This window comes from Chondrus crispus, genomic scaffold (genome assembly GCF_000350225.1).
Source record: "Chondrus crispus Stackhouse genomic scaffold, scaffold_338, whole genome shotgun sequence".
Lineage (NCBI taxonomy): Eukaryota > Rhodophyta > Florideophyceae > Gigartinales > Gigartinaceae > Chondrus > Chondrus crispus.
The window spans coordinates 51,787-76,500 of NW_005179233.1; the positions used below are offsets into that span (position 1 = coordinate 51,787).

Below are 24,714 nucleotides of genomic sequence, written 5' to 3' on the forward strand. Positions count from 1 at the left end.
CTTTGCCAGCAAAATATTCACGGTGCCGTTCAATAAGTTTCTGAAGGTCTGGAAACAATTGTTTTTCGTGCCACAGGCCATTTAAATCCAATGACAAACCACAGCGGATCATGGCCTTACGAGCAAATGAAATGCCATTTTTGTCCCTCATATTGTTCACGTCCTGCACAACTCGGGCGGCCAACCGAAGAAAAAAGGACTTTCCTGGATTTGGGAGCTTTCCTGACTCCAGCGTTCCTTCCTCCCACGCTCGACTATTGAGAAGCTCAGCCTTTTTTCATCCCACAAACCTCTCTATCGCTGCTTAATTTTTTGGATAATAAAACTATCCGCAGGCTGACAAAGATGGGTCGAATTAGGTGGCAAAAATGAAAGTGTAGAATTAATGGCAGCCAAGTGCGCTGCGTTTTCTACGTTTACGTTATGACCAGAACAATTATCCAAAAAAATTGTTCGCTGCCATCCATACGGATCTTTCCTCAGAGCTCGAGGCTCGGATAACCATTGGCCAAACACTTTTTGGTCCATCCAACCCTTCGGACCAGTCCGATATGAGACTACCGGCACATCATCGGGGACACCCCGAATTGGATAATGCCTAGATTTGTTCTGAAACACCATAAGTGGTGGCTTTATAGCAGCGTCTCTTCCGCCGGTAATTCGCACAACCATGGTCATCCCCACACCCCCGGAAGACACATCGGCATACTTCACGTCTCCTGACCCCATCACTCTCAATGTCTTTCCGTCATCCATGTTGACAACAAAGTGAGTCTCATCCATATTCTCAATCATTTCCTCTTTTAGTGATCCGTCTCCAAATCTCCTGCTGACCTTCCCCAAATGAAAGGCAACTTCACGCTCGATCTTACGTTCCTTGGCTGGGCATATCAAAAGTTTTCCGCACTGTCTCCTACCTACAATATTGTACCTTTCTATAAAAGATTGGATCCAGCGTTTCGTGACTTTGGGCAAAAGATCTGAAATTCTCTTCCTTCCCAAATCCACCTCATATTCCCCAGATGTATTGCGAATAATTCGTTTGCCAAGAGCTGCTAAAATCCCACTGTTAAACTTTAGGCCGGCTCTTGACAGACGCTCAAACTCTATAAATAATAAAGATCGAACGTTTAGAGCCCACTGCTCTTGTCGACGACCACGACCTTTGCATGCCTTGACATGCATTGTCGCGATGGCGGAGACTGGTCGTTCTCCAAATGGACGTCTGCGCTTCACCCCATGACTGACAACTCGAACCTCGTTCTGCGCATTTTCCAATATTTTGCCTTTGTCCTTGTACCAACGAGAGGCCTTCGAAAGGTTAGCCTTCTCCTGTCCACTGAAAATATCCGGGAATTTCCGGACCGTCTTGCTTACAATCCATTTGGGAGTACCGCTTCTCTCGATCTCTTCAACCATCCAGTTAACAACCTGAACACGTTGACATAACGTAGAAACTTGTTGCAGCCTCCGTTTTTTGGGCCTTTGGATAGAACAGGAAGAAGGGGTCACACTATCTGGCGTAGTTTGACGGGTAATAGGGGGTGCAGAGGAAGGGGCATTGTTGGTAATGGCACTGGAGGATGATGGAGAGCGTTGCGAGCGTTGCACTTTGCGAAGTGCGTTCACAATTGGAGTGGCAGAGGGAATCTCCATGTTTGCAGGCCGTGGAGAGGCTGGTGCCAGGACAGGGCTCAGAAGTACATTACCTTTGCGGTTGCTTTTATATCTTCTCCAATTTCTTTGCTCTTTCATATGTATGAATAGTCTATCCTAGAGTCGTTCTTTGAACGTAACGTGTGGTTTCCTGCCAATTACCCAGTACTTGGACGTTAAATTCGGGGAATTGGACACGCCACGGCCGTTTAGACATATGTGTAGGGCAGTTTCGTGCTGTCATGGACACAAGAAACTGCCGTTTCTGACTGTACAGAGGGCAGTTTCTTAACAAACGGCTCTGTATACAGTGCCAAACGGCCAAATACTCTAAGATTAGAGTACAGTGCCCACGCGATAACTGCAAACCCCGATAACTGTAACTACCCGATAAATGAAACGGCAAGTGGGGATTCATCTCCGGGGTCACTCAAAATTACTAAAAAACAGGACCGTTTCACATCTGATTACTGCAAGCTTTGAACGTACCCTCACACACAGCAATGCATAAATTGACACACAGCAATGCAGAAGTAGCGCTCACTAATTTTTCCAAATCCACTCAGTGCGGCCTGCACTAATTTGCGTGGGTACCTAAATAGTGCGGGTACAGAAATAGTGCGGCCTCCACCAATTTATGTTCACCACTGGCAGCTGGGACCCTAGAAAGTAGTGCAGGCCGGACTAATTATGGTTAACGGGTGTAGTTCCCTTTTCAAACTGGCGTTTTTGGTTTCGAAGTTATTTTACTTTTTGCGCAAACCACATTCATGCTGTCAAAACAAACAAAACAAAAAAACTAATACTGTAGGAATTGGGCGCCTCCGGAAATTATTTTTGTGTCAGAGTCATATTTTTCTTTTTTGTGAACAAAAAATGAGTTTTACCACGGAAATGCTTGCGCACATAATGTACGTCCCCCTACTGTACGCATGCTTTGAACTCGTTCCTAACAACGAGCACGATGTGTCAGGGTCGTTCCTAACAACGAGCACGGCACTGGACGCCGGCGATGACGCCGTCGGAGCTCTATCTACAGTGTGTGCTGTGAGCTAAGCTCAATCATGATGGTGTTTTCACCGAGCAGCCACCGTCAGAACCATGAATGACCAAATGGCTATTGCTACTTCTCATTCAAAGCCATGCTCGGTAGGATGTACATGTCGAGTCTCGTCGGTCGGGCGGCGGCCGACGCTTTCTCTGTGTACAGTGGGTCAAACCTGAAAACACAAAACATTATTTTTTGTGTACACAAACGACCCAGGATTCAATCGCTTTGGCCTATTGTGCACACACAAATCTCAAATTTGTACAGAGCTGCACACCGTACGAGGTTAAATAGTACAGTGCACATTTATCAAATTAACAGTTCGAGATCGGATCTTGCGACTTGAGTTTCTCAACTGATCCTTCATTACTCAGATCTTCGAAGATCACCGCTTGAACTAAAGACTGTGCACTTCCCCTCCATTGCCGCTCCTTAGCGATATGGAACCTCCTCCCAGCACATTTGTCGTTCCTCGTCTAGAACAACAACAGACTTCTCGCCGTTTATCTGATTACTCCCTGAGCGCTCTCCCGACAGCGGCTACTGTACTCCCCCCGACCTCACCTCGCGAGCATGATATCGAAGCGCCTCTACCCCCGGTTTTATCAAACATAGTGCGTGGTCCTACTGGCTCCTCCATTACAGCACCACATGTCCGTCACAACAACGCGAGAGTTGCTACTCCTCCCGGTCTTTCTCGCTTTGATCCATCCCCGAATGTACTGCCGTCGGCTCCTCGCCACACTACTAGACCAAGACGTCCTAGTACCGCCACGCAAGCTTCCGCAGAAAGGAGAGGCAGACGTGCTGCCTCAGTTGGAGGAAGGGGATCTGGGTTTAGTCTACAGGAGGTAGAAAGTCTACTGGAGATATTGGAAGAGTTTTTACCGCTATGCCAAGACGAATGGGACCATGTCGCGTCACTACATAGCAGTAGATATCCGCGTGAGCGCCGCACAATGGACTCTCTGAAACGTAACTTTTCTTCTCTCCACCGAAAACGCATCCCAACAGGCGACCCTATGATACTTAATGATGTGAAATGGGCAAAGAAAATCAGGGGTAAAATGACAGAAAGAGCGGACCTTGGCTCCGGGGGCGACGCAAACGAGCTGCCACATTTGTTTCCGGACGAGGAAGACGACGCTGAGATCGAGGAGGACGAAGCAAGAAATGATGAGGCCATGCGTAATAGTAGCAATGACTTTCCAGAACCTGCCGTTCCTGTCTCAGGCACAGCGACTGTTCGAGCACTCGTACATCGCCGTCCACGCCAAGGGCAGCAAGAGGAAGATCTTTTAGCAATTCTGAAGCTATCGATGCTCCAAGACCGAGAGCGAAGGGAAGAAGAACGGCATAGGAGGGAGGCTGAATGTGCCGAGGGACGAGCTCGCAGGGAAGAAGAGAGGGCTAGGCGAGAAGAGGATCGTGCAGAGGAAAGGGCACGTCGGCAGGAGGATCGTAAAAGCAACGAGTCATTTATGAAAATGATGCTGATTCTAATGGCCAAAGAGTCTCGGAAACGCGGGAGGCCGGGGGGTGCACTTTCTGATGATGACGACGTTTAGTCTCGTGTGGAATATACGTAACTCTTTGTTAACTGTTTTCCTGTAGATCTAACATAAACTCGTTAGCTTCAACACTGAGATGAGGCATATATGTTCCCAATATCTGGTTAATACCTACAAGCCGTGTACGCAAGTTAAAAAGTAACACAAGAGTGTGTAAAATTTCTTTCCGTTCTCCCCTTTCTTCATAGACCAGTCTGTCTTTGATACGTGGGAAAGAGCCTTGAAAGGCTCGCATACCCCACTCAGAAGCTTGATGGGCGGAAGTAGCTTGTCTTATGAAAAGCACGTCGTCAAAGTCGTGTGACACGGGAATGTCTTGCGATGACTTTATCAAGAACGGGTATAATCCCTTGCAAAATGCAGAATCGACAACACGCCGCCCTCCACTGCGATCGAACACACTCTCGAGTTTACCGTACACATTTCCCCATTCAGCAATAGTAGAGTCGTGCATTGAGCCAGGGGCGTTTAAAGCACAAGCTATTATGACGCCCGTGGGCGCAAACACGAGAACGTTTCCGACGTAATGGTCGTGTGTCCCGCCATTATAGAACATGTTTTGTATGATAGCATCTCCGGACTGTTCCAAGTATATAATTAAGCCATCGGCAACCGCATAGACATCTGTCAGCATGGAGTGTTTAGAAGCGAATGACGCTTGGAATTCTGCAATTTCTCTGTCGCAAGGCAACCTTACAGCTGCGTTAATGTTTTGCGCAAGTGCTTGCAAAATCAACCGGCGTCCATAACGAATAAACAGGGAACAAACCGACGTGGTCACCCCGAACAGCATACACAATACCATTTCCGAACCTCGTGTCCTGTACCATGTTAAAGTTAAAGCCAGACACTGGCAGGCGTCCATTAAACGCGGCCTTCTACGTCGTCGCGGTCTATCAGGTATGCGTCTAATAAAACCATCCGCACTGTACGGCGAGTACACATCACATAAAGGCTTAAAAAGAGTCAACAGGTAACGGAAGGAATGATAATCGAAACCGGTGAGAATAATGAGCGATTGGTCGCAACCAGAGCCGCAAAGTATGGCAAACGGTGCCATTCTGGGATACTGTAGAGCTTGTCTCGTGATCCGCCGATCGCGGCGACGGCGAGCTTGGATCGATATTTGTTGACGAAAAGTTGCCACAGCAAGCCGACGTCGTCTTGAGATAAGGAGGAGGAGAATATGAATGGTCATCCTGATCGATGGAAAAGGCTTTCGTTGTCGACGTGATCTCGGGACCTGTCTGCAGCCAGCAGCCAAGAGTTGTTTGCAGACATGTGTCGACTTCGAATCATTGCAATAATTCCCTTAGTTTTGCGCTATTTGGGCAGCGAGAATTTGTGCACGCAATAATCAAATGTTATTTCCGCGGTCACTCTCATTTTGTGCATGCACATAATAATAATAATAATAACATCTTTTTGCGTTTTCTGGTTTGACCCAGTAAATTTGGATTGTACGCGCGCACATTTTGACATTTGTGCGATTCACATTTAACCTAGCATGGGGTCGCCCGTCCGAGAAAACGGCGCGTTGTGTGTGCACAACGCGCCGTTTGTGTGTCACAAAATCCCGATTTGGTCAACACAATTTGCGATTTTAGAATTTCAGGAGTCGCCCATTTACCTACTTAAACGCATTAACATACCGCACACCAGTCACTGGGCGACTCCGAAAAACATAAAAACACATTTTGTGTATGCGCAAATCCGCCGATTTTGATTGAGTCGGAGGTGTTTGTGCATACACAAACCGCCGATTTGCTCTTCGTTCCCCTCCCGATGTAATTGTTTGTGCACAGACACAAACGCACATCCGCACCCACCTATACCACCCTATATCATACCATGTGCTCAAATATTTCTCTGCGATCTGTCCGATCAACCCATCCCACCCCTCGGCAACCTCATTCCTATTTCGATCTGGCCTCCCTCCACACTTTCCCTCCGTCGTATCAGCCGCTGTCCAACCCCGCAGCCCAACGTCTACATGGCTCATGTTGCCGACTCCGACGAGGAGCCGGCACCCGATATTTGTCCCCAAGCCGGCGGCTCCTTCGTCAGTATCATAGGATAGGGCGTGAAGGGGGTACCGCAATCCGTCCGCCGGCGTGCTGACACCTCACTGAGGGTGAATTGGCATTAAATGTGTCTTACACAAATTTTTGTTCACATGCATTTCCGTGCCAAGGCACAAAATACGACACACATACACAAGGAAATTTGTGCGTACACAATTTATGTTTTTCGGAGTCGCCCACTCATTCGACTGCCGACAACTGATTCTTAATCAACTTAGCATAAACCTCGCCCTTCTCTAACAACTCTTCATGTGTCCCACGTTCCACAATCTTTCCCCTCTTCACCACTGCAATCACGTCAGCGTCCTGGATCGTCGATAACCGATGCGCGATCGCAATAGTCGTCCTGCCCTTCCCGGCCTCCTCCAGCGCTTGCTGCACAGCCCGCTCGGACACTGCGTCCAGCGCGCTCGTCGCCTCGTCCAGCAGCAAGATCTTCGGCTCCCGCACTAAACTACGCGCAATCGCCACACGCTGTCGCTGCCCACCGGACAGCTTGCTCCCGCGGACCCCAACCATCGTGTCGTATCCTTGTGACAGCTCCGTGATAAAGTCATGTGCGTTGGCTACTTTGGCTGCTGCTTCAATCATAGAGTCCGTTACAGGCGTTCCGTCCGTGTGGCTTAGACCGTATGCGATATTGTCACGCACAGTCCGGTTGAACAGGTCCGGCTCCTGGGACACGATCCCCATTTGCTGCCGTAGGCCCTTGACTTCGTACTCCTTGATGTCCACCTCATCAATCAGGAGTGTCCCGTTTCGCGCATCGTACATCCGTTCGATCAGTGATACGATAGTCGACTTTCCGCACCCGCTTTCGCCAACCAGTGCCAAAGTTTGCCCGTCTTCCACCTCCAGCGACAATCCTCGTAGCACAGGCACGTCCGTTCGACTCGGATACTCGAATTCGAGTTTATCAGCCGCCACTCTTCCCACGATCTCACGGCTGTTCCCTTCTTCGCTTGTTGGGTCGATCTCGGACTTTCTGTCTAACAAACGAAAAATGTTTGTTGCCGCGACCTTGGACTTCCCGTAGTCTGGCATAAACATCGCAGCCTGGCCCAAGGCCGAGCCCGCAAATAAAAGTCCACTCACCGCCTTCATCAACCCGACGAATTCACAGTTTCCATTCTGTACGAAAATGGACCCTACCCAAAAGGATATCGCCCATAGAGCTTGAGACAGAAACTCTGCAACACCAAACGCGACTCCAGACGAAAGCGCCGTCCTTTGTCCAGTTCGAAGTGGCCCCTTCAGCTCGTCATTGTACCTGTCGATGAACACGTCTTGAGCGCCAATCGCGGTAACGGTGTCATAGTTATCAACTGCCTCCGACGCCACAGCCCCAGCTTGGGCAAACTTCTTGTTGGAATCGGCGTCAAACCCAGAGATCATCTTCACGTTTGCAGCCTCAGAGATTGCCATGAACGGGAAAACAACCGTTACAACCAGCGCAACTCGCCAGCAGGATAAAAACGCGACGAGAAACCCAGTCAACAGAGTCCCGCACACCACGGCCGTTGCGCCCAACGTATCACCAGTGATCCCTTTAACGAGAGTGGCTTCCGTTGCCAGGCGGCTCGTCAGTTGACCGACTGAATTCTCCTTCTTGTCGAAAAAGCCCATGTCTTGCTTTAACAGCGATCTAAACGCCAACCCACGAAGCTTGCGCGTAAGACGCTCACCAGAGATGCCTAACATTGCCAGCTGCGTGAAATATCCAATAAATGCAATTCCTCCGAGGAGAACGAAGAGGAGAGACCATTTTCGGACTTCTGCTTCATTATCTTTTGCAGATAGGACATCGATAACCTACAAGGAATAAAAAAAAAAAACAAGTTAAACAGAAGAGAGAAAAGGTCAGGTATGTTTTCGTGAACAATAATGAAGACCATGAGAGAATAAATAAAGCACGAACGAACACTTGCAAAGGTAATGGCCAAAGCTGGAAAGGATGCTCCAGCCAGAGCACCACCAATCATGCCCAAGATTATAAACGGTAGCTCCTTGATATTCATAGCGAACGCTCGTTTCAGAACACCCTTGTCGGTTGCAGACAACTCTTCTTCTTCGGCCGCCGCGTGAAGATGAGCAGTCTTGGAAATAGACTCAGTCTGCGCCTTTGTGGCACCTGTGCCTTCCCCGATCTCAGCTGCTTCTGAAGATAGACCTCTATTCTTCGCCTCGACATTTTGGTACTCGACAAGACGCCTGTATGCACCACCTTCGACACGAATGAGCTCGTCATGGGTGCCGCTTTCTGCGACCAATCCTTCATCGATAACGGAAATCCTGTCGGCGTTCTTCACAGTGCTCAGACGATGAGCGATGGTAATCGTCGTTCGACCCTCAGACGCAGCTTCCAGGGCATCTTGCACAATGCGTTCAGACCGAGCATCTAGTGCGCTTGTAGATTCGTCAAGCAGCAGAATTTTGGGGTTCCGCACAAGGGCCCGAGCAATGCAAATTCTCTGCTTCTGCCCGCCACTCAACAAAGCACCACGTTCTCCAAGCAGCGTATCGTACCGCTCCGGTAGTTTCATAATAAAATCATGCGCGTTTGCCATCTTGGCGGCCTTCACAATTGCTTCCTCGGTGACCGTCGATCTCTTGAGCACTGTCCTGCCAGACTTGTCCGCATCCACAACTTCCATGGCAGCGCCAAGAGCAATATTCTCACGAATGGAAAGCATGAAGAGAGTAGGCATTTGGCCAACGTATCCGATCTGACTGCGAAGCCAGCGGACGTTCAAGTCGCGCAAGTCAACCCCATCCAAGAAAATTTGGCCTTCATTAACATCGTAGAATCGTTCGATGAGGCGCACGGTTGTGCTCTTTCCACAGCCACTGCTTCCGACGAGAGCCTGGCTCCTGCCAGCCTTGACCGTCAAGTCAAAGTCAGAAAGCACATTCGGTCGTGCACTGTTGTCCTCCATTTCGTCGTGGTTTCGTGTTGGGTAATTGAAATTGACCCCTCGAAACTCAATATCACCTCTAACGTTCGGGAGGATTCGACCTTCATCTTCATTCAAAGGGTCGATCATGCTCTGGCGACGAATGACTTCATAGACACGTGGTGCAGCACCGCGAGCAATAGCAAACGCATTAAAAGCGGGAGCAGCTGTCATTAGCAATGATCAAATGGGGCAAGTACATAAAGCAAGAAGGTCAGCATCGGCGCAACGCATGTTAAGATCAGGAAACTAAGCAGAGGATTCCAATCGCTATTCTTGGAATACAAAAAAACAAGAGAGACAATTTGTTTGACATACCTTGTCCGATTGAAATAGTGGCAACGAAGACACTGAAAAAGGTGACGATGACATCACCGGCCTTCACAGATTCATTTCGGACTTGTCCTGCTCCGAATGAAAATGCAACTGCGAAGGTAGCAAATATAACGAAGTAGGTGAAGCCGAGGGCGGCACCGCTGAAAGCACTCTTCATAATTCCTGCTCGATACGCATGCTGCAAGTGAACTTCGTAGCGCTTGGCCTCCGTTTCTTGTCCATTGAACGCCGTAACAGTTCGGATAAGGTTGAGGACCTCATTTGCAATACCACCAGCAGCACCATAGGCGCCAAGACTCTCGCTCGTACTATCAGCGGCAAGCTTTCCAAATAAGGCACCACTGATAGCGAGCAACGGGGCAATGGCAAGGATAACCAACGTGAGCTTCCAACTATACACGAAAGCGATGATGAAACCCGATACGAACATGGACATGAATTGAACAGCTGAGGAAAACTTATCGCCAATACCACCTTCAATGAGACTGACATCACTTGCGACGCGTGCAGTGAGCTCGCCGCCGTCGTTTTGGTCATACCAAGCATAATCCTGTCTCATGAGTGAGTCGAAAAATAGACGTCGAAGTCGATTCCCAACGCGCTGGGCGAAGACGAGCTGAAACCTTACTTGAATGAGGCTGACTACGAAGGCGACAGCTCCCAGAATGAGAAACCACTTGGCCTTGCTACCAATTGCGCTCGTGAGAGTGTTGAGCTCTTCGGCACTTATAGTGTTTTCATCGAAAACGTCGATGACACTGCCAAATATGATTGTGAAGAGAGGGAGAATGGTTCCATGAGCGGCAGCAGCAACGCAGGCGATGACCATGAGCCAGCGCTCGTTGGGGGTGGAATACGCGAAGAGCTGGCGAGCGGGTACGGGGGGTAGAGAATTGTCTCGGTCTTTCTCATTGTCCGAGGCTTCGGGCTTGATCATGGCCTTGATACGAGATGTGATGGACCTGTTGCCACTGTCTGTCGTTGGAAGGGGTTCATTGGAGTTGATATTATCGTCTGTGGCGACGGCGGCTTTCCCGTCAAGGGGTGAGGACGCCATTGAGGACGCCATTGAGGACGCACGGGATGGTGTGGTGTTAGCTGAATGCGAGGGGTGCAGTAGAAAGGATGGATGGCTATCCGCCGGGCAATATAAAGCGGACCCGGGCTCAATGCGAGGAGCAGTGCAGGGTAGTAGTGGTGGTCAACTGGCGATTCGGTATCTCTTGTCTATATAAACATGCGAGCAGTGTCCAATTGGGTTTGATGCCTTCCTTCTCAGAGAAGCAGAAGCGCCAACGCACAGAGATTTGTATACAGTTCGGTACAATGGGGCCCGTACTGTGGTCCCAAATGAACGATTCTATTCTATCGTCCGCCCTCTACTTGACGAGGTGGTGACAGCGTCGCAAGCGGCGGCATGCAGGTTGCTGCTTGTAAGGGCAAACAGTTTCCCAGCCCGCTACGGGCGCGGAATCACAGCCAATCCCCTCCTAACGATGTATCACCCAATGTCTGAGTGCCATTCACAAAGGTTGCCCTCTTCGCAAGTGCTTTCGCCTCCCCCAGTTGTGAACACCCAATGGCAAAGTGCCATTCTGAAACGTGCAAGTTGGTTTTTTTATTACTGTACCCTTTGTTTATGGTATATCGAGCACTATTGTGAAGTACAGTACTCCGTACAGAAGCAAGAGCTGTGTACCCTCCATTTGAGTCTACAACGCTAATTATGTTTTAATTTTCATAATGGTCATCATTTGCCACAGATCTTCTTCTTTCCTAGAACCGCTGTAGAGACGTACTTCTCAAGGCGGAAAGATTGGCTTTTTTCTTCTACGGCCTTCTTTCATTTTTTAGCCTGCAGGCACATTTTCAAATAAGAAAGATTTTCAGTAAACGACATAAGCTCTGCAAGTTGAAATGCGCAGAAATGCTTTGCTTGCATTGCTGTTTTTTTTTGTCACGGCGCTATTCAGAATTAATGCGAGGCCGACCGGAACGAATGTAAAGCTTGCATCTGATCTGGACAAGAGTTTGGGCAAGCACTCAGGGCTGACGCTCTGCGTCGCACCATTTGCACACGTATGAACATCTTTTCGCACAGTATCGCCAGCCGCACAAATACAAGATTTCGAGAATCTCACGAAAAAGGCGTCGCCTGATTCGTGATGCGACTGTGTACTGTAGTACCCCCCTGACAACGCAGGACCCATGGACCTTTCTTAGTTCGGTAAGAAACATCCATGGGTGCAGAATCGAGGCAACTCGTCCTCTGCAGATGGTGCAACGTGGGGACGCAGGGATATGTAGCCATGGAGTGGAATTGGTCTAGTTTTGTGATGCATTGCGTGCCCGTCCGTCCCGACTTTCTTTTATGGGGTTTCGCGTCCAATTTCGTCAATAGATTGAGCTCTGAGGAGCAGTGCAGTATCAATCCGAATGCTGCTGATGTCAGCAGACCCTGTCTCACACTTTGCCGTTATCTCGCTACGCAAAGCAACGACCTGAAGCGGCGCGGTGCCCTGTACACGTGTACTGCACAGAAGGTTACGATTTAGTATCAGGGCTCAGGGCTCGAAGCAGTGCGGGAGGAATTTGAACTGGTGGCTGCGGGAAAGATCCAAAACAGGAGTCGTATGGACATGAGCCGTTGGGAGCAAGTGGATTTCAACGCAGCCATGGCGTAATCGCAAGACGCATAATTTCAAACTCAAAAAAACGTAAAATTTCCCCCGCCGACCTCTCCGTCCGCCGCCCGTTTCCGCTTCCAAAAGCCACGTGTCACCCCACCCCCGTTAGCGAACCTAGTAAGCCGGCCCCGCGTCTCCCGCAGTCGCCCCACCGCCCGTACAACGGTTCTCCCCGCATCTGTAATCCGCCCCCACCGTCCCCGCTCTTTGCCAAATCCTCCCGGCCCCTTCGTCCTTCCTACACTTTTCCCCGTCATGGCGCAGCGAGGTTTCTCCGCCGCTTTCCGTGCCATCTTTGGCAACCGCAACAACCGCAACCAACCCCCTCCGACAGTTCCGCCAGACACTATCAGTCTCTCGCCCCGCGATACTCTCGACGAACCCGTCATGCCACCGCCCATTACTCTCAAAACCGATCCTACCCTTGCTCCCAAACCCACTCCAGTCCCTCATCCCAAACCCCAAGCCTCGGCTGCACCCCTACCCAAGACTCGCGTCGATCAAAAAATCGCAAAGACACCTGTCATGCTGCGCCGCCTCGGTCTTGATCCAAACATTTCAAACCAACAACCCCCAGCAGATGACGCGAGCAGCCACTACTCCCTCCGACCGCGCCGTCGTCGCCGGCCGGATGCACCCGAACCTCGTGGTGCGGAAACATCCAAGCCGCCGAAAGATGCCAACAATACCCCGCCACCAATCCCCATTCAGCCTGACAAATCAATATCGCTGCGGCCCTCGCAGGCCTCGCGTGCTAACGAAAGCAATAAGCCGTCGTCTCCCACAGCAAGGGATACCCCAGCTCTCCGCTTACCCGCGCCAAGCGCTGCAACCACAAGTGCCATCGCTGCGAGGCCGGGCCTTGTTTCTGTCGCCAACCTTGAAGATGCCAGTACAGTCACTCTACAAGCTCTATGCAAGCAGGTGGGTCTTCCCGCAACGGGCACCAAGGAGGACATCAGGGACCGCCTCCTGGCAAAAGTTTCCCAGCGCCGATTTTTGAATGAGGACACTCTCATCATGGACTCGGACGGCAATCCTCGGGCCCTCAGCACTATGCCCGTCACTCCACCCAACACAAACCGAGCTACTACGACGTCCATGATTCTGGACGCCCAGGGTAGCCCTGGTACGGTAAAGAAGAATGCAGGCCATGTGACCACGACAACCATTGTCAACCGAACCCCACGACGAGGCTCAGTTGCCCATGCCAGCGGTGTAGATACCGGTGGCGGTGCACCGTGTGCTACGAAAGTAATTGCGGGAGGTGTCACAGCGAAAGGTGGTCCAGGTGGTTTCGCCGGAAAGTCGGGCTCCGTGGACATGAAGAAAGAGTCTTGCTCCCAGCCAAATACACGATCCTACCAGGAGCCCAATTTACGTTTAGATATCCCATCGAGAGCCATGCAAGGAGTAGACATCCCCGGTAACTCGGCTGGGTTGCCCGCGCTTTCCAGTACTGGCGTTGGCGCCCCGTACGACATGCCGATGAGTCCGGCATACGACATGAACATTACACGTTCGGCTTGTTGCCTCCCACAGACCTTCCGTGGAGGTCCAAACGGGATGTACGGCGTTAGATACCCGAAGGAGCGTACTGACCCGCGCGGGAGCGGGAACATCAGCGTGAAAGAGTTTGAGCCTAGAAACGTCGCCACTGAAACGGTTTTTCGTGATCTGGCTCATGGAAGTCGGCGCTTGAGTCAAGGCGAATACGAAGCTTGCTTGAAGGCTTTGAATGAGAACTATGCCGCCGGTGCAGAGAAAAGAAACGTCAAGGCGGCTGCGCTTTTGTCGAGGAAGGGGTTCCCGGGTACTGCAGCAACAGTGCCTCGATCCTCATTGACCCCAGGGCCGTCTAATGTAGACGTCGAGTCTCAGTTACAGGGTGCGAATATATCTACAGCACGGGAATCATCGCCCTCTCTTCGCGGTGAGGGAAAATCAGGATTCCAGACGCGACAGGCTCTCCTTGCCCCTCCAAACGCCATAGGTGGTATGAGTTCTTCGGCGCTTCCTTCTGCGTCTGGAACTGCTGTAGACTTTAAGAGTCATCCCGCACCGTTTTCTGCAACAGTTGGACATGCGGCCGATGTGTTGCGGACATCGCAACCACAGCCACCACTGGATTTATGGAAAGGTGAGGTCCGGTATTCCAGTGTCAACCCAGATGGCGCAACAACGGCCAAAGGCGGCGCGGGACATGATATGAGCTCTGAAAGAAATGTTTCCGCAACCGGTTCAGCGCTTGGGAATGGCAATGGAGGTAGATCGAAACCGAAGGAATTCGACAGTCGAGATCCTTTCCAGCATAGGTTTTCTGGGGCTGTCGGTGGCCCTGGTGCGCGTAACGGTGTTGACAGGGCAACTCTTGACGTCGAGCGAACTGCAAAACCGACAGGTCGAATTACTGGAGCAGAGACACCTCCTGATATTGGTGCCTTTGGACTGAACAGGGCAAAGGGTGGACGCTTTACATCAGCGGAAGATGAGATGTACTCAGGTTCTCAGTTTACAACACCGCGTGATGTCGTTCGTTCATTTAATCGATACGGAAGCCGAGATACCAACGCCGAAATGAAGAATGGTACGCCAGAACCAGATTCGCCTGCGGGATTCGCATCTCCTGGGAAAAGGCCCGATAGATCTCGTCGCAGGGAGTCCACGCACCTTTCGACGGAAGAAACCTTTCCGAGTCATTTACGGGGATTTACAAGCACCCGCAAGTTAGGCGTGGCATCTTCCAGAAGACGCTCGATGAATCAGTCGGCAGTTCAATCTGGCAGGATCATGAGATTACCAACTTTCGGAGCCAGGAGACCTGCTTCTACGAATTCGGGTGGGCTTCTTCCCAATTTGCCGAGGTCGAATGCAATGGCACAGCGTAGTAACTTTCTAGCACAGAGGGTTCAGCGGAGAAGTATACAGAACGAAAGGTCACCGAACCCGCCTCTTTCAGCAAAGAGTTTGCGAATCCTCGAGGAAATCAGGAAAGTCCGAAATGAAAATCGCTCCCATTCTACATCCAAAAGGACAAGGTCGCCTGCACCCGTGCCTCCGTCTGCTCTGAAGAGGGCACGAATTAACGGGCAGTTCACAAGGTCACCCCAACTGTCGGGTAGATCCGTGGACATGGGTGCACAGGACGCAGTGCATGCACCGGAACACATGGGCACACCACATGGACCCGCGAGACTTAGAACTGACGATGGCAACGACAATGGGAAACCAAGACTATCTCGGGGTCTTCGGGTGACTCCTTCCACCTCGAAAAGACGTAGAACTGTTGTGTTTGGGAGCGGGAAGAAAAGGTCTCGACCAAGCTCTCTCTCGGCCGCTGCACTGAAGGAATTAAAGTCCACTGCGAAGAACGATATTGATAATGGCAGGCAGCATAACAAACGTTTGTTTTCTCTGGCGGCGTCAGAAGAGTCTGGAGCTGGGGTTGCGAAAGTCGCGCCAGGAAAGGGGACAGCGAGACTAACCGACAGACCCGCTGGGGATCGGTTCTCCCTTCCAGCAGTTGCTTTTCCTCCGATGCCGAAGGTTGCTAGCGGCGGCAGTAGCGCAGACTCTCGTGAGGGCTTTCCACAGACTTCGGACGCTCTCCACGGGGGCCGTGGAGGATCTGGGGCGGTGGCAGGTGTGTTCAAACTATCCGAACAGCGCCAGGGTATAGAGACGGTACCACGCCCAAAATCGAAGCTGTCAACTGCAGCCGAGATGGAAGACGCCGGTTTCCTTCACAAACCATCGGTGGCGGGAAGTAGTGATATCCCCTTGCCTTCAAGAGTTTCCGGTGAAGGGAGTGCATTTGGTGAGGCAAAGCCATTCGTTTTTGGGGACATGAAACCTCTCGGTGTAGTGCAGTCAGGAGCAAACGATAGCTCTGGACCTGTGTTATCATCTAACATCGTGCCATCAAAGCCAACATCGCAAACCGCACTTGTACTATCTGGTGATAGTTATGCACCACGAGGGGCCTTGGGCGGGAAAGGCCAATTGGGAAGTACGTCAAAGTCACTTGACCAGACTCAAGGCGTGCCTGACGTCAAGCAATCTCTTTTTGGAGATAGCACGTCACATGGTTCGCTACCGGCTGTCGCTACAGCTGATGTTTCTGAACGTAGCGATAAGAATGACTTGTCTGCAAGCGTCTCCATCGCTGGAATTCCCGTGAAGGAAAAATCAGATTCTGTTCCCCGATTCACTCTCGGAGATGACCGAGCGAAGGCCAATGAACCATTCACAGGGAACCTGAAGCACGGTATCCAGACAGGAAGCAATTCGCTACCAGGAGAAGCGCAGACAGCAGGGATTTCCGTAGCACCGACTGCCAGTGCATCATTGCTTGCACAAACCGCACCAACACTGGAACTAGATGATATCCAAACGCAAAGCCGTTCCAAACCAAAGTCTGGAAACAACGATGAGATACATCCGCCAGCGAATGCCAAGTCACCTAGTTTTGCCGCCCAAGACAATATGAAAGAGACCCCCAGTTTCTTGAGCGTGCCACGCCCATCGTCAGTCATCGCATCTGAAACAACGGCTCAGAAAGCGTCGAAGAAACCAACAAGTTTTGGGTTTGGCGTTGACCCCAAGTTCGATTTGGTACCCGCTGAGAAGCGGCAGGGATATCGCGCATTGCATGCACCGTTTGTAGGGACAGAGTCTCGAAAGGATGAGGAACAAGCTACCCGTCCCTTTGAAGCGGCGCCGTCGCAGACGACTGGGGAACCCATTGGAGTTGTACCGTTAGGGACTAACTCTGAAGCACAAGTGTTTGAGAATGCGAATATCGCTTCTACCACACTTCCAGTTTTTGCGTCACAGACAGGAAAGGACAAAGGAGGAGTTGGCGCTGTCACGGCATCGGGTTCAGGATTTGATGCTGGCGCCATGCTTGCAAAGCAGAAGGCCTTCGTGGGAATAGGCACCCAAGAGACAGGCAATGTTTTGAAAACGTCTTCAGCATTGCCGACTGCCCCCTTTTCGTTCTTTGGAAAAAAAGCTGTAGACACAACTGAAGGCCTAGCGCCTTCCACCCAACAGAATACGAAAGTCCCAGACAATGAACCGGCGCCGTCTAGTGGCTTTAGTAACCTCGCTGGAGCATCCAGCGGTCCGGTATCTTCTAGTGGACAACCGTCGGGGGGATTTGCGTTCGGTCCTGCGAAAGATCTTCAAAAAGATCCCGGCCCATTCGGTGGAACTCAGTTTACCTCACTTCCTCCAGCGACTAACACGGCAAAATTTGTGTTCGGAGCACCATCATCTCAAGCAAACGCAGCAACAAGTGGCTCTGGGTTTGCTGTAAATGCCTCTGGAGCGGATATCAGAGAAGCACCCTCATTCGGGTCCACCTTCCAAGGGTTGGCAGGGATAGGCCATAAGACGACGTCGCTCCCTGGTTCATCACAAGCCAGCGCTAGTGGTGCTGATCCAGCTCTGAACAGCGGAGCTTTCGGCTCAGCTGGCAGTGCCCCCTTCAGGTTGAGAACAGACGGAACTGGCAACGCTGCGAGCAGTGGTGCATTAGGAATCACTGATGGCGTGAAGTTCGGCACCGAGAGCAGTGCGGCGATTGGAACAGCAAGCACGGCATCATTCGGTGCTAAAAGAAGCGAGGCCTTCGGTGCCAGCGGGGGGGCTTTCAGTGCTATGAGCGGTAGTGCGTTTGGGGCATCGAGTGGTGGGGCGTTTGGAGCTTCGAGCGGTGGTGCATTTGGTGCATCGAGCGGTAATGCATTTGGCGCCGCAAGTGTTGGTACGTTTCCAACAGCAAGTAGCGGGCCGTTCAGTGCAGGAAATCCCGGAGCATTTGCTGCTGCGAGCGGCGGGGCGTTGCAGGGCAGTAGCGGCGCAGCCTTCGGCGATGCTAGTGGAGTGTCGTTCGGGTCTACGAAGGGTGCGACGTTTGGCTCAGGAGGTCTAGGAGCGTTTGGTGCCACAGGGGCGCAGGCGGGTGCGTCTGTTCAATTTGGTGCTCCAGCAGCAGCGCTTCCCGGGGGTGGCGCTGTCTTTGGTGTGCCGCCTGGGTCCTCAACCAGTCAGCCAAGCTTTGCGGCTCCGACGTTTGGTTTTGCGGCATCTGTGACTGGACAAGGGGGGACTGCAAGTGGCTTTGGACCATCTTTTGGGCAGTCCATTTTACAAACTGGAAACAGTATTGCGCCGTCGAGCAGCTCAGGACCAAGTGCTCCTTCCTTTTCGTTCGGCTCGAATGGTGCGAGCGGGGCCCCCCCAGGAGGAGCATTTAATATTGGTGCCGCCCCGAATACTGGGCAGCAACCTGCTCGTCGTGGGCGTAGAACTCTTCGTGCTCGTCGAATGCTGAGATGATACGATATGGATCTCACGAGCTTCCCTAATGGTTTCCACTCAGAGAGTTTTCGAGCAACCAGGTGTAGACTGTCTCAATGAGAAAATGAAATTGAGTCGCGCTTTGACATGCTATGAATACCCGGTTATTGTTGCTTTAAGTACCGTACCCCGTTAGGACAACATCATTTCAAGTAGAACAATTCACAACTAAAATAACTGTCACCATCGGACAAGCGATCACACAAGCGGCAGTTCGCGCAGCCCATCTCTTGAATTGTATTTGAGTAGAGTCGACATCTTCTCCGAGTCGACGAACACACGTGAAGTATGGCCTAAGAGGTATACCTCTACTAGCCATGGCCAAGCAGCGTCGGCTTCGACACTGACACACACTTATTCGGTCGGAACCCAAGAGCGGCGCAAGACCCGTGTATAACAAAAGCAGCACTGAGTGCAGTTATGGCTGGACTCACTTGGCGGTACCTCTACAGGATGCCTGCCAATGCGGGAGCGTTGCTAGGCGAAAATGAGCAATATCTGTGGCTAATGTACGAAACTGGTGTAAGAGCAGAAAGACGAGACGTTTTGATATAAATACTTCGCACATGTCGCGTCACTCACGAGCAACACATTGCTTCCGATGCAGAACACACATGCCCCCAATGACTAAAAGTATGGATTTTTCTTTCTAGCCGGCAATCGTGGTAGAATTTCCTATGCTTAATACGATATGATCCAATCCCCGCCGTCTCAACCGTGTGTATATCTCAGTTAAGAGTTCAACCTGCTCTCCCGAGCTGAGCTCTGACACTAAGCTCATTAGCTTACCAACATCTGGCGAGCCGACAAAGTTCACCTGAACGAAATTGATGAGGTACACATACGTGAAAACAGCCATCATCAACTGGCAATCTACTCGGTCGGTGACGCCACCATGTCCAGGGAGTAAACCGCCGAAGTCTTTGACGCCAAACGCTCGCTTCGCCCCTGATGCGAAAAACCCTCCGAATGGAGCGATAGAAGCCGCGAATAAGCCCAAGGCAATGGCGTGCAGCTGAACTGGGCGGTATGAGACTGTAAAGGGTTGTGTTAGACCAGGGATGATCTCAATAGTCCGCTGAACTTGATTGAAGACAGTAGGAAGTGGATCGCATGAAATAGGTGGGCAAAGTATAGTACAATCATCGTAGTCGTACTTAGGGCAGACGAGTGAGGGATAGGAAGACAGCGCACCGGACAGAAAAAAGGCAGTGATCATGGTGAAGATGCCAGCCCCAATGTACCCTTCCCATGTCTTCTTCGGAGACAGCACGGTCAAGGAGTGGCGGCCGAAGAGACGACCGCAAAAGTAGCCGAAAGAATCGTTACAAATGATGAGCCAACACGGCAATGCAAACCAGATTAGACCTTGCGTGACGTTGAGAATCATGAAATGGGCCTGGACGACGACGAGAATAAGTGCGACAAGTGCACGACCGAAAAATGTGAATTGGAGGTGATATAGATCCTGCTTCAGCGAGAGGACAAAGCCAACGAAGCCTGCGCAATACATCATGAAAGCAATAAAGGTATGGTGTCGGAGAGCGTACTCAAAGAACGGAAGGCGCGTAAACGCCAAACCCTGATCTTGAAAGTGACTCAGCACAGGCTTTCCATAAAACAACCACAGCAAAGCGGCGAAAAAGTACCATCCAATAGTTCTCCAGAGCGGAATCTTCCCCTTTCGTGCGACTGGCAACCCTAATCTGAGAATCTCATGAAACATACCGATCTCCATGAGAATCACTGCTAGAAAGACAAGCACATGCCCACCACGAATAGCCGCGAAGAAGCCGAAGCTCAGAGCAATACCCGAGAAAAATCGAGCGAGGAAGTCGCTCTTCTTCTTCGGGGCGGCCGGTGCAATTTCAGTCGGGCCATTGGTAGCAACGGGGACGGGCTCCGAGGAGGTGGTGGAGGTGTTCTCGGTCATGGTTTGCTCTTGTGGCTGGGCAGCAGCTGCAGACTGCCGCCTCGTGAGGACCATATTGTCTTCGCGGCGGAGTGGAGCTATGTACACGATATGAAGTGGCAGCGGCGGCGGGCGCAGACAGAACGGTTTTGACGCAGACGCCTGCTGGGGCGGGCTGGCTTGATACTGTAGCTGTGGGCAGAAAAGATGGTAACGAGCTGTTTGGCGCAAATTGACGGGGTGGGGCGTGTTTTGCGGACGGTGTGGTGGATTGGGGTGGCATGACGCAGACTGTGATTCAAACTGATTTATGGCGGAAAGGATCGCGAAATTTCAAATATAATCGGCCATGGCAATGATTAGTCAATCTGGCAGTGTTCCAGGACACTTGTCCGAAAATACGTTCCAAGATTGTGCAGTACTGTAATGCAAACCATCCTGTACACTGTACAGGATGGTTTGCATTACAGTACAGTGTACAGTAATCCCCCCGTAATCACCCTGACCCTACACCATTGACTTACATTACGAATTCCAACACGGGCAGCACCTGCCAAACAAGGCCACGCGCTCTAGTCGGGCGCTCTCACACCCCATCTTAGGCCCGCACTCTTGGCCGACAACCTCTACAGTACTCGCCACAACATTGTGAAGGCTATTCTCTATTCATCGCTCACTCTGCTAGACACCGGCCCCACGTGGTTCCAGGCCCACGCGATAGAGATGGCTACGCTACCAAAGTACAGGACCGGAACAAAAAATGGCTAGCCGACGCATTGACCTCCTTAGTACTCCGGAATCTGAACAACCAGCTGCTGTTCGAAGCCATGGGCCATCATATGACCGGACGCAACCGCCATGATAAACTACAGCATGCAGTGCACATGCAAGCCACGTGCTGGAGCCGTTGTACAATGGGGAAGCTTCTGGCAAGCTGGTTGCTACAAGAAACAGTACGCAATTCATGGGCATTCGACAAACCAAGTCTCCCTGTGCACACTACAAAATCCATTGTGGCTAACCCGTAATTGCAATCACTGCTCTATAATCATGGCACAAAATATTAGCGGCTCACAAGCAACTTGAGCAGCCGCTGTCCTGGGCTTTCTATGCCTGGTTTATTGAAGAAATGACAAACTAATACATCCTCGTGGTAGCTGCAAGCGTTTTGCAAACTCACTTGCCGTTCTCCCTCTGGATCCACCCTGCCACATGACTGTGTACGAAAATAAAGTATCCGTTCATCGCCGCGAAAAAGGATACAGACATGACACATTCGTTAGTAAACATTTCGCATCTTCAACCTCAAACGCAGAAGATAATTCGCAACTTACAGTCCCCAAGAGATGGGAGTCAGCAGGCTTCCAACGATGAATTGCGGGTTCACGCTTTCCGGAGACAGCGGGTGAAGAAGATTGCTCATGTATACAGAGTAGCACCCAAGAAGGAGGGCGATGACAGAGCTGAGAATGAACAGCGATGATGGCACATCCTTGCCAATACCAAGAACGTCTGAAGGCGGATACTTTCCCTCCCACGCGGCGCAGCGCGTCTCAGTAGCGCGCCGAGCGATTACAGCGCGCTTGGCGGCGACAGTCGAGATGCGGCAGGCACCGCCACGGACGCAAGTCAGCTTGGCCTTGTTAACGGCACTGACGTTGAAAGCACGAACCGAGGAGCTTACGAATGCCATGTTGGTGTTTGAGGGTAGTAAATAGACAAAACGTTAGTGCGAGGAGGGAGGTAGTGGGGAGTTGTCGATGACGAGGCGATGGAGAGTAGAAAAGGGCAGGTGTAGGGGGCGGGGGGGAGAGCGCAGTGAAGAAGGCCAAAGTTACCGAAGGTTGGAAATGAGGTGCTTCGCAACGTGTGGGAGGCAGGCGCTTACTATGGAGGTTCACATCCATTCGTGTGGTGCAAATCCAGGTATTGTCACAATGTTGTTTTTTAGGACTTTTTATAGGATTCTGTGAAATATCTCCGGAGCTCGATTGGATCTTTCCGATTCACCTCGCCTTATTGGCTCTATCTTCCACCTGTTGATTCTGAATTGGTCAATACAAATTGGGTTTTTAGCAAGGATCCGCCAGCCAGGGCGCCCCTGTTACGACAGGAATGTGGCAGTACAGTATTCGACAACGTGGACACATCGACACGTTTGCGCGTGCATGAAGTGTACAGCAATCATCCACTCTCAACAACGGGTCCTGCATATCATATACAGTACCCTTGGTACAGTATCATATTCCTGCAAAGAATGTCAACGCTGTCCTGTCCTGTCTCGGACACATTTCCCTTTAGGACCATTTGTGAATCTTAGGGTGACAGGTGCGGCTTTTGATGTATTAGCATGCTATGAACCAGTCTGCAACAAATCACAGAGACGGATGTCCACGAGTCCTGGCAGCAGATGTGCGGATGCCAACCGGACCAGATATACACCCCCTACGTAAATTTCTCGGAGAACGCGTCAGGAGATAAACACGACTGTTAGGAAGACATGACTACACTTTGTGCGTACAGCGAGTGTTTTCAGCTGTTCACTGCTCACATGAGCACAATACGGCTTCCTTCGAACCAATACTGCATGACGTCTGCGGCAAAGGAGCCATCGAAACGGCTTGCTGTGTACAGTGCATCCCGCGCTTAGCTCTGAGAAATAAGCCGCTAGCCAGTCTGTTGTTCGGTGCTGCGTTTCGGTGGTTTTATATGCATAGGCACTGTGATTGGCCACAGTGCCCTAATATTTTCAATTGAACTAGGGCGTCCAGCCATGCACCTTCGTTTTCAAGTTCCTCTGTCCCCGCCGTCCTGTTCACGGACGACGTACCGTTGACTGTCCGTGGCAGAAAAATAGGGGCGTATGCGGATTTCGTTGGCGTGTTTGGGACAAGGGATATCCTGAGGGACCTCGGAAGTCAAACACCTTCGGAATCGGTGGTCGTTGGCCTGAGATACAGGGATTTCTAACACGAGCGCGGACAAGGAGGAAGTGCGAGACGTTTCGCCTTGCGCCGGCCGCATCCGGCGTCAACACGCTCTCAGACTCGGTATGGCGGACGAATGGACTCCTTCTGAGGACATGTCAACGGCGTGGTTGCGGAGAGTAGCGCATGAGACATTTTCTGACGACACGAGTGCAGATTTCTCTGGTCTGAAGATCGAAGCTGTACGGCCACACGGCAAGCCCTTACGGATGGTTTTGCACGTTGAAGTACATATAAATGATGTTGGAGTTGGTCCGAGGTGACGTGGGTGCCTTCCGGTGAGCATACTGCATCGGCTGCGCTGGCGGTATTGTCGATCAACGGAGGCGCAAGCTGAGACCAAGGACTTTGCTAGTGCCGTGAAACCGTTCCTGCAGAGCAAGCTGCGAGTTTGTAATGACGATTCGAATGCGTATACAGTGCATTGGAGCTTCTACGCGATGGTTCGAATTGCTACCGGTACTAACGTCGAGCTATTTGCAGATGGGATAAATGAATCTGGAGTTATGAACGCTTTTTGCAGTGCCGATGCCGGAGACGTTCTGTTCGGATCTATCGGGTCCTGGTTCGACATGGAGAGGAGCATCGTCGGTGGGGCTGGGAATCCTCCGTTCAACAGAGCATTTCTAGGGACGGCTGCGAGCCGCGTGAGATGTTCCGCAGCCGCACACCTTATCGACGTCCCGGGCACGGGCAGCGCGGCCGTGGCGTCTGTCCGCATGAACGACGAGCCAAAGTGGACGCCTGCAGTACCTTTGTAAGGCATGGCCGTCCCTGCCGTGAGGCTGGAGACGCTGCTCGTGCTCGATGAACTGGATCATTATGTTCATCGCCCGCGCGTGCATGGGTCATGTTCATCATCCGCGAGTGCATGTACACGTATGCGTTTCCACGTATACACGTGTACTCAAACGACTGCGGCTACATAGACACAGTTTGATCTGCGCCGGCCGCATCCCTCGAGCTGGCTCATTTTTTTTTTGATAGTCGCATGCCGAGGGCATTTTACTCCTAAATAAGTTCGGCGAAGAGGCGGAGAAGGAAGATGACGAGCGCTAGCAGTACTCAAGTGCGTCGGGCAGCGTCGAACGTGAGCATGCGGACTCCTTTCGC

The 24,714-nt window shown here is 51.3% G+C and overlaps 9 protein-coding genes; 2 read left to right on the forward strand and 7 right to left on the reverse strand.

Annotated features, from left to right (window-relative positions):
* Positions 1-6,184: 6,184 nt before the first annotated feature.
* Positions 6,185-11,068, reverse strand: CHC_T00006026001 (hypothetical protein). XM_005717684.1 is given in 5 exon segments: positions 6,185-6,539; positions 6,540-8,171; positions 8,282-9,480; positions 9,632-10,814; positions 11,033-11,068. 4 exon segments carry the CDS (start codon positions 11,066-11,068, stop codon positions 6,540-6,542), a joined length of 4,050 nt encoding a protein of 1,349 aa, XP_005717741.1. The 3' UTR covers positions 6,185-6,539.
* A 4,142-nt stretch (positions 11,069-15,210) lies between these two features.
* On the forward strand, positions 15,211-18,889 carry CHC_T00006027001 (hypothetical protein). XM_005717685.1 is given in 2 exon segments: positions 15,211-18,681; positions 18,682-18,889. 1 exon segment carries the CDS (start codon positions 15,211-15,213, stop codon positions 18,679-18,681), a length of 3,471 nt encoding a protein of 1,156 aa, XP_005717742.1. The 3' UTR covers positions 18,682-18,889.
* A 340-nt stretch (positions 18,890-19,229) lies between these two features.
* On the reverse strand, positions 19,230-20,428 carry CHC_T00010117001 (Phosphatidate cytidylyltransferase). XM_005717686.1 is given in 2 exon segments: positions 19,230-19,351; positions 19,352-20,428. 1 exon segment carries the CDS (start codon positions 20,426-20,428, stop codon positions 19,352-19,354), a length of 1,077 nt encoding a protein of 358 aa, XP_005717743.1. The 3' UTR covers positions 19,230-19,351.
* A 2,973-nt stretch (positions 20,429-23,401) lies between these two features.
* Positions 23,402-23,638, reverse strand: CHC_T00006029001 (hypothetical protein). Its single transcript, XM_005717687.1, has one exon. The coding sequence runs from the start codon at positions 23,636-23,638 to the stop codon at positions 23,402-23,404; it is 237 nt and encodes a 78-aa protein (XP_005717744.1).
* Positions 23,639-23,644: 6 nt separating this feature from the next.
* On the reverse strand, positions 23,645-23,887 carry CHC_T00006030001 (hypothetical protein). Its single transcript, XM_005717688.1, has one exon. The coding sequence runs from the start codon at positions 23,885-23,887 to the stop codon at positions 23,645-23,647; it is 243 nt and encodes an 80-aa protein (XP_005717745.1).
* A 31-nt stretch (positions 23,888-23,918) lies between these two features.
* On the reverse strand, positions 23,919-24,026 carry CHC_T00006031001 (hypothetical protein). Its single transcript, XM_005717689.1, has one exon. The coding sequence runs from the start codon at positions 24,024-24,026 to the stop codon at positions 23,919-23,921; it is 108 nt and encodes a 35-aa protein (XP_005717746.1).
* Positions 24,027-24,034: 8 nt separating this feature from the next.
* Positions 24,035-24,187, reverse strand: CHC_T00006032001 (hypothetical protein). Its single transcript, XM_005717690.1, has one exon. It carries the CDS (start codon positions 24,185-24,187, stop codon positions 24,035-24,037), a length of 153 nt encoding a protein of 50 aa, XP_005717747.1.
* A 40-nt stretch (positions 24,188-24,227) lies between these two features.
* Positions 24,228-24,422, reverse strand: CHC_T00006033001 (hypothetical protein). Its single transcript, XM_005717691.1, has one exon. It carries the CDS (start codon positions 24,420-24,422, stop codon positions 24,228-24,230), a length of 195 nt encoding a protein of 64 aa, XP_005717748.1.
* Position 24,423: 1 nt separating this feature from the next.
* Positions 24,424-24,585, forward strand: CHC_T00006034001 (hypothetical protein). Its single transcript, XM_005717692.1, has one exon. It carries the CDS (start codon positions 24,424-24,426, stop codon positions 24,583-24,585), a length of 162 nt encoding a protein of 53 aa, XP_005717749.1.
* The last annotated feature ends 129 nt before the right edge of the window (positions 24,586-24,714 follow it).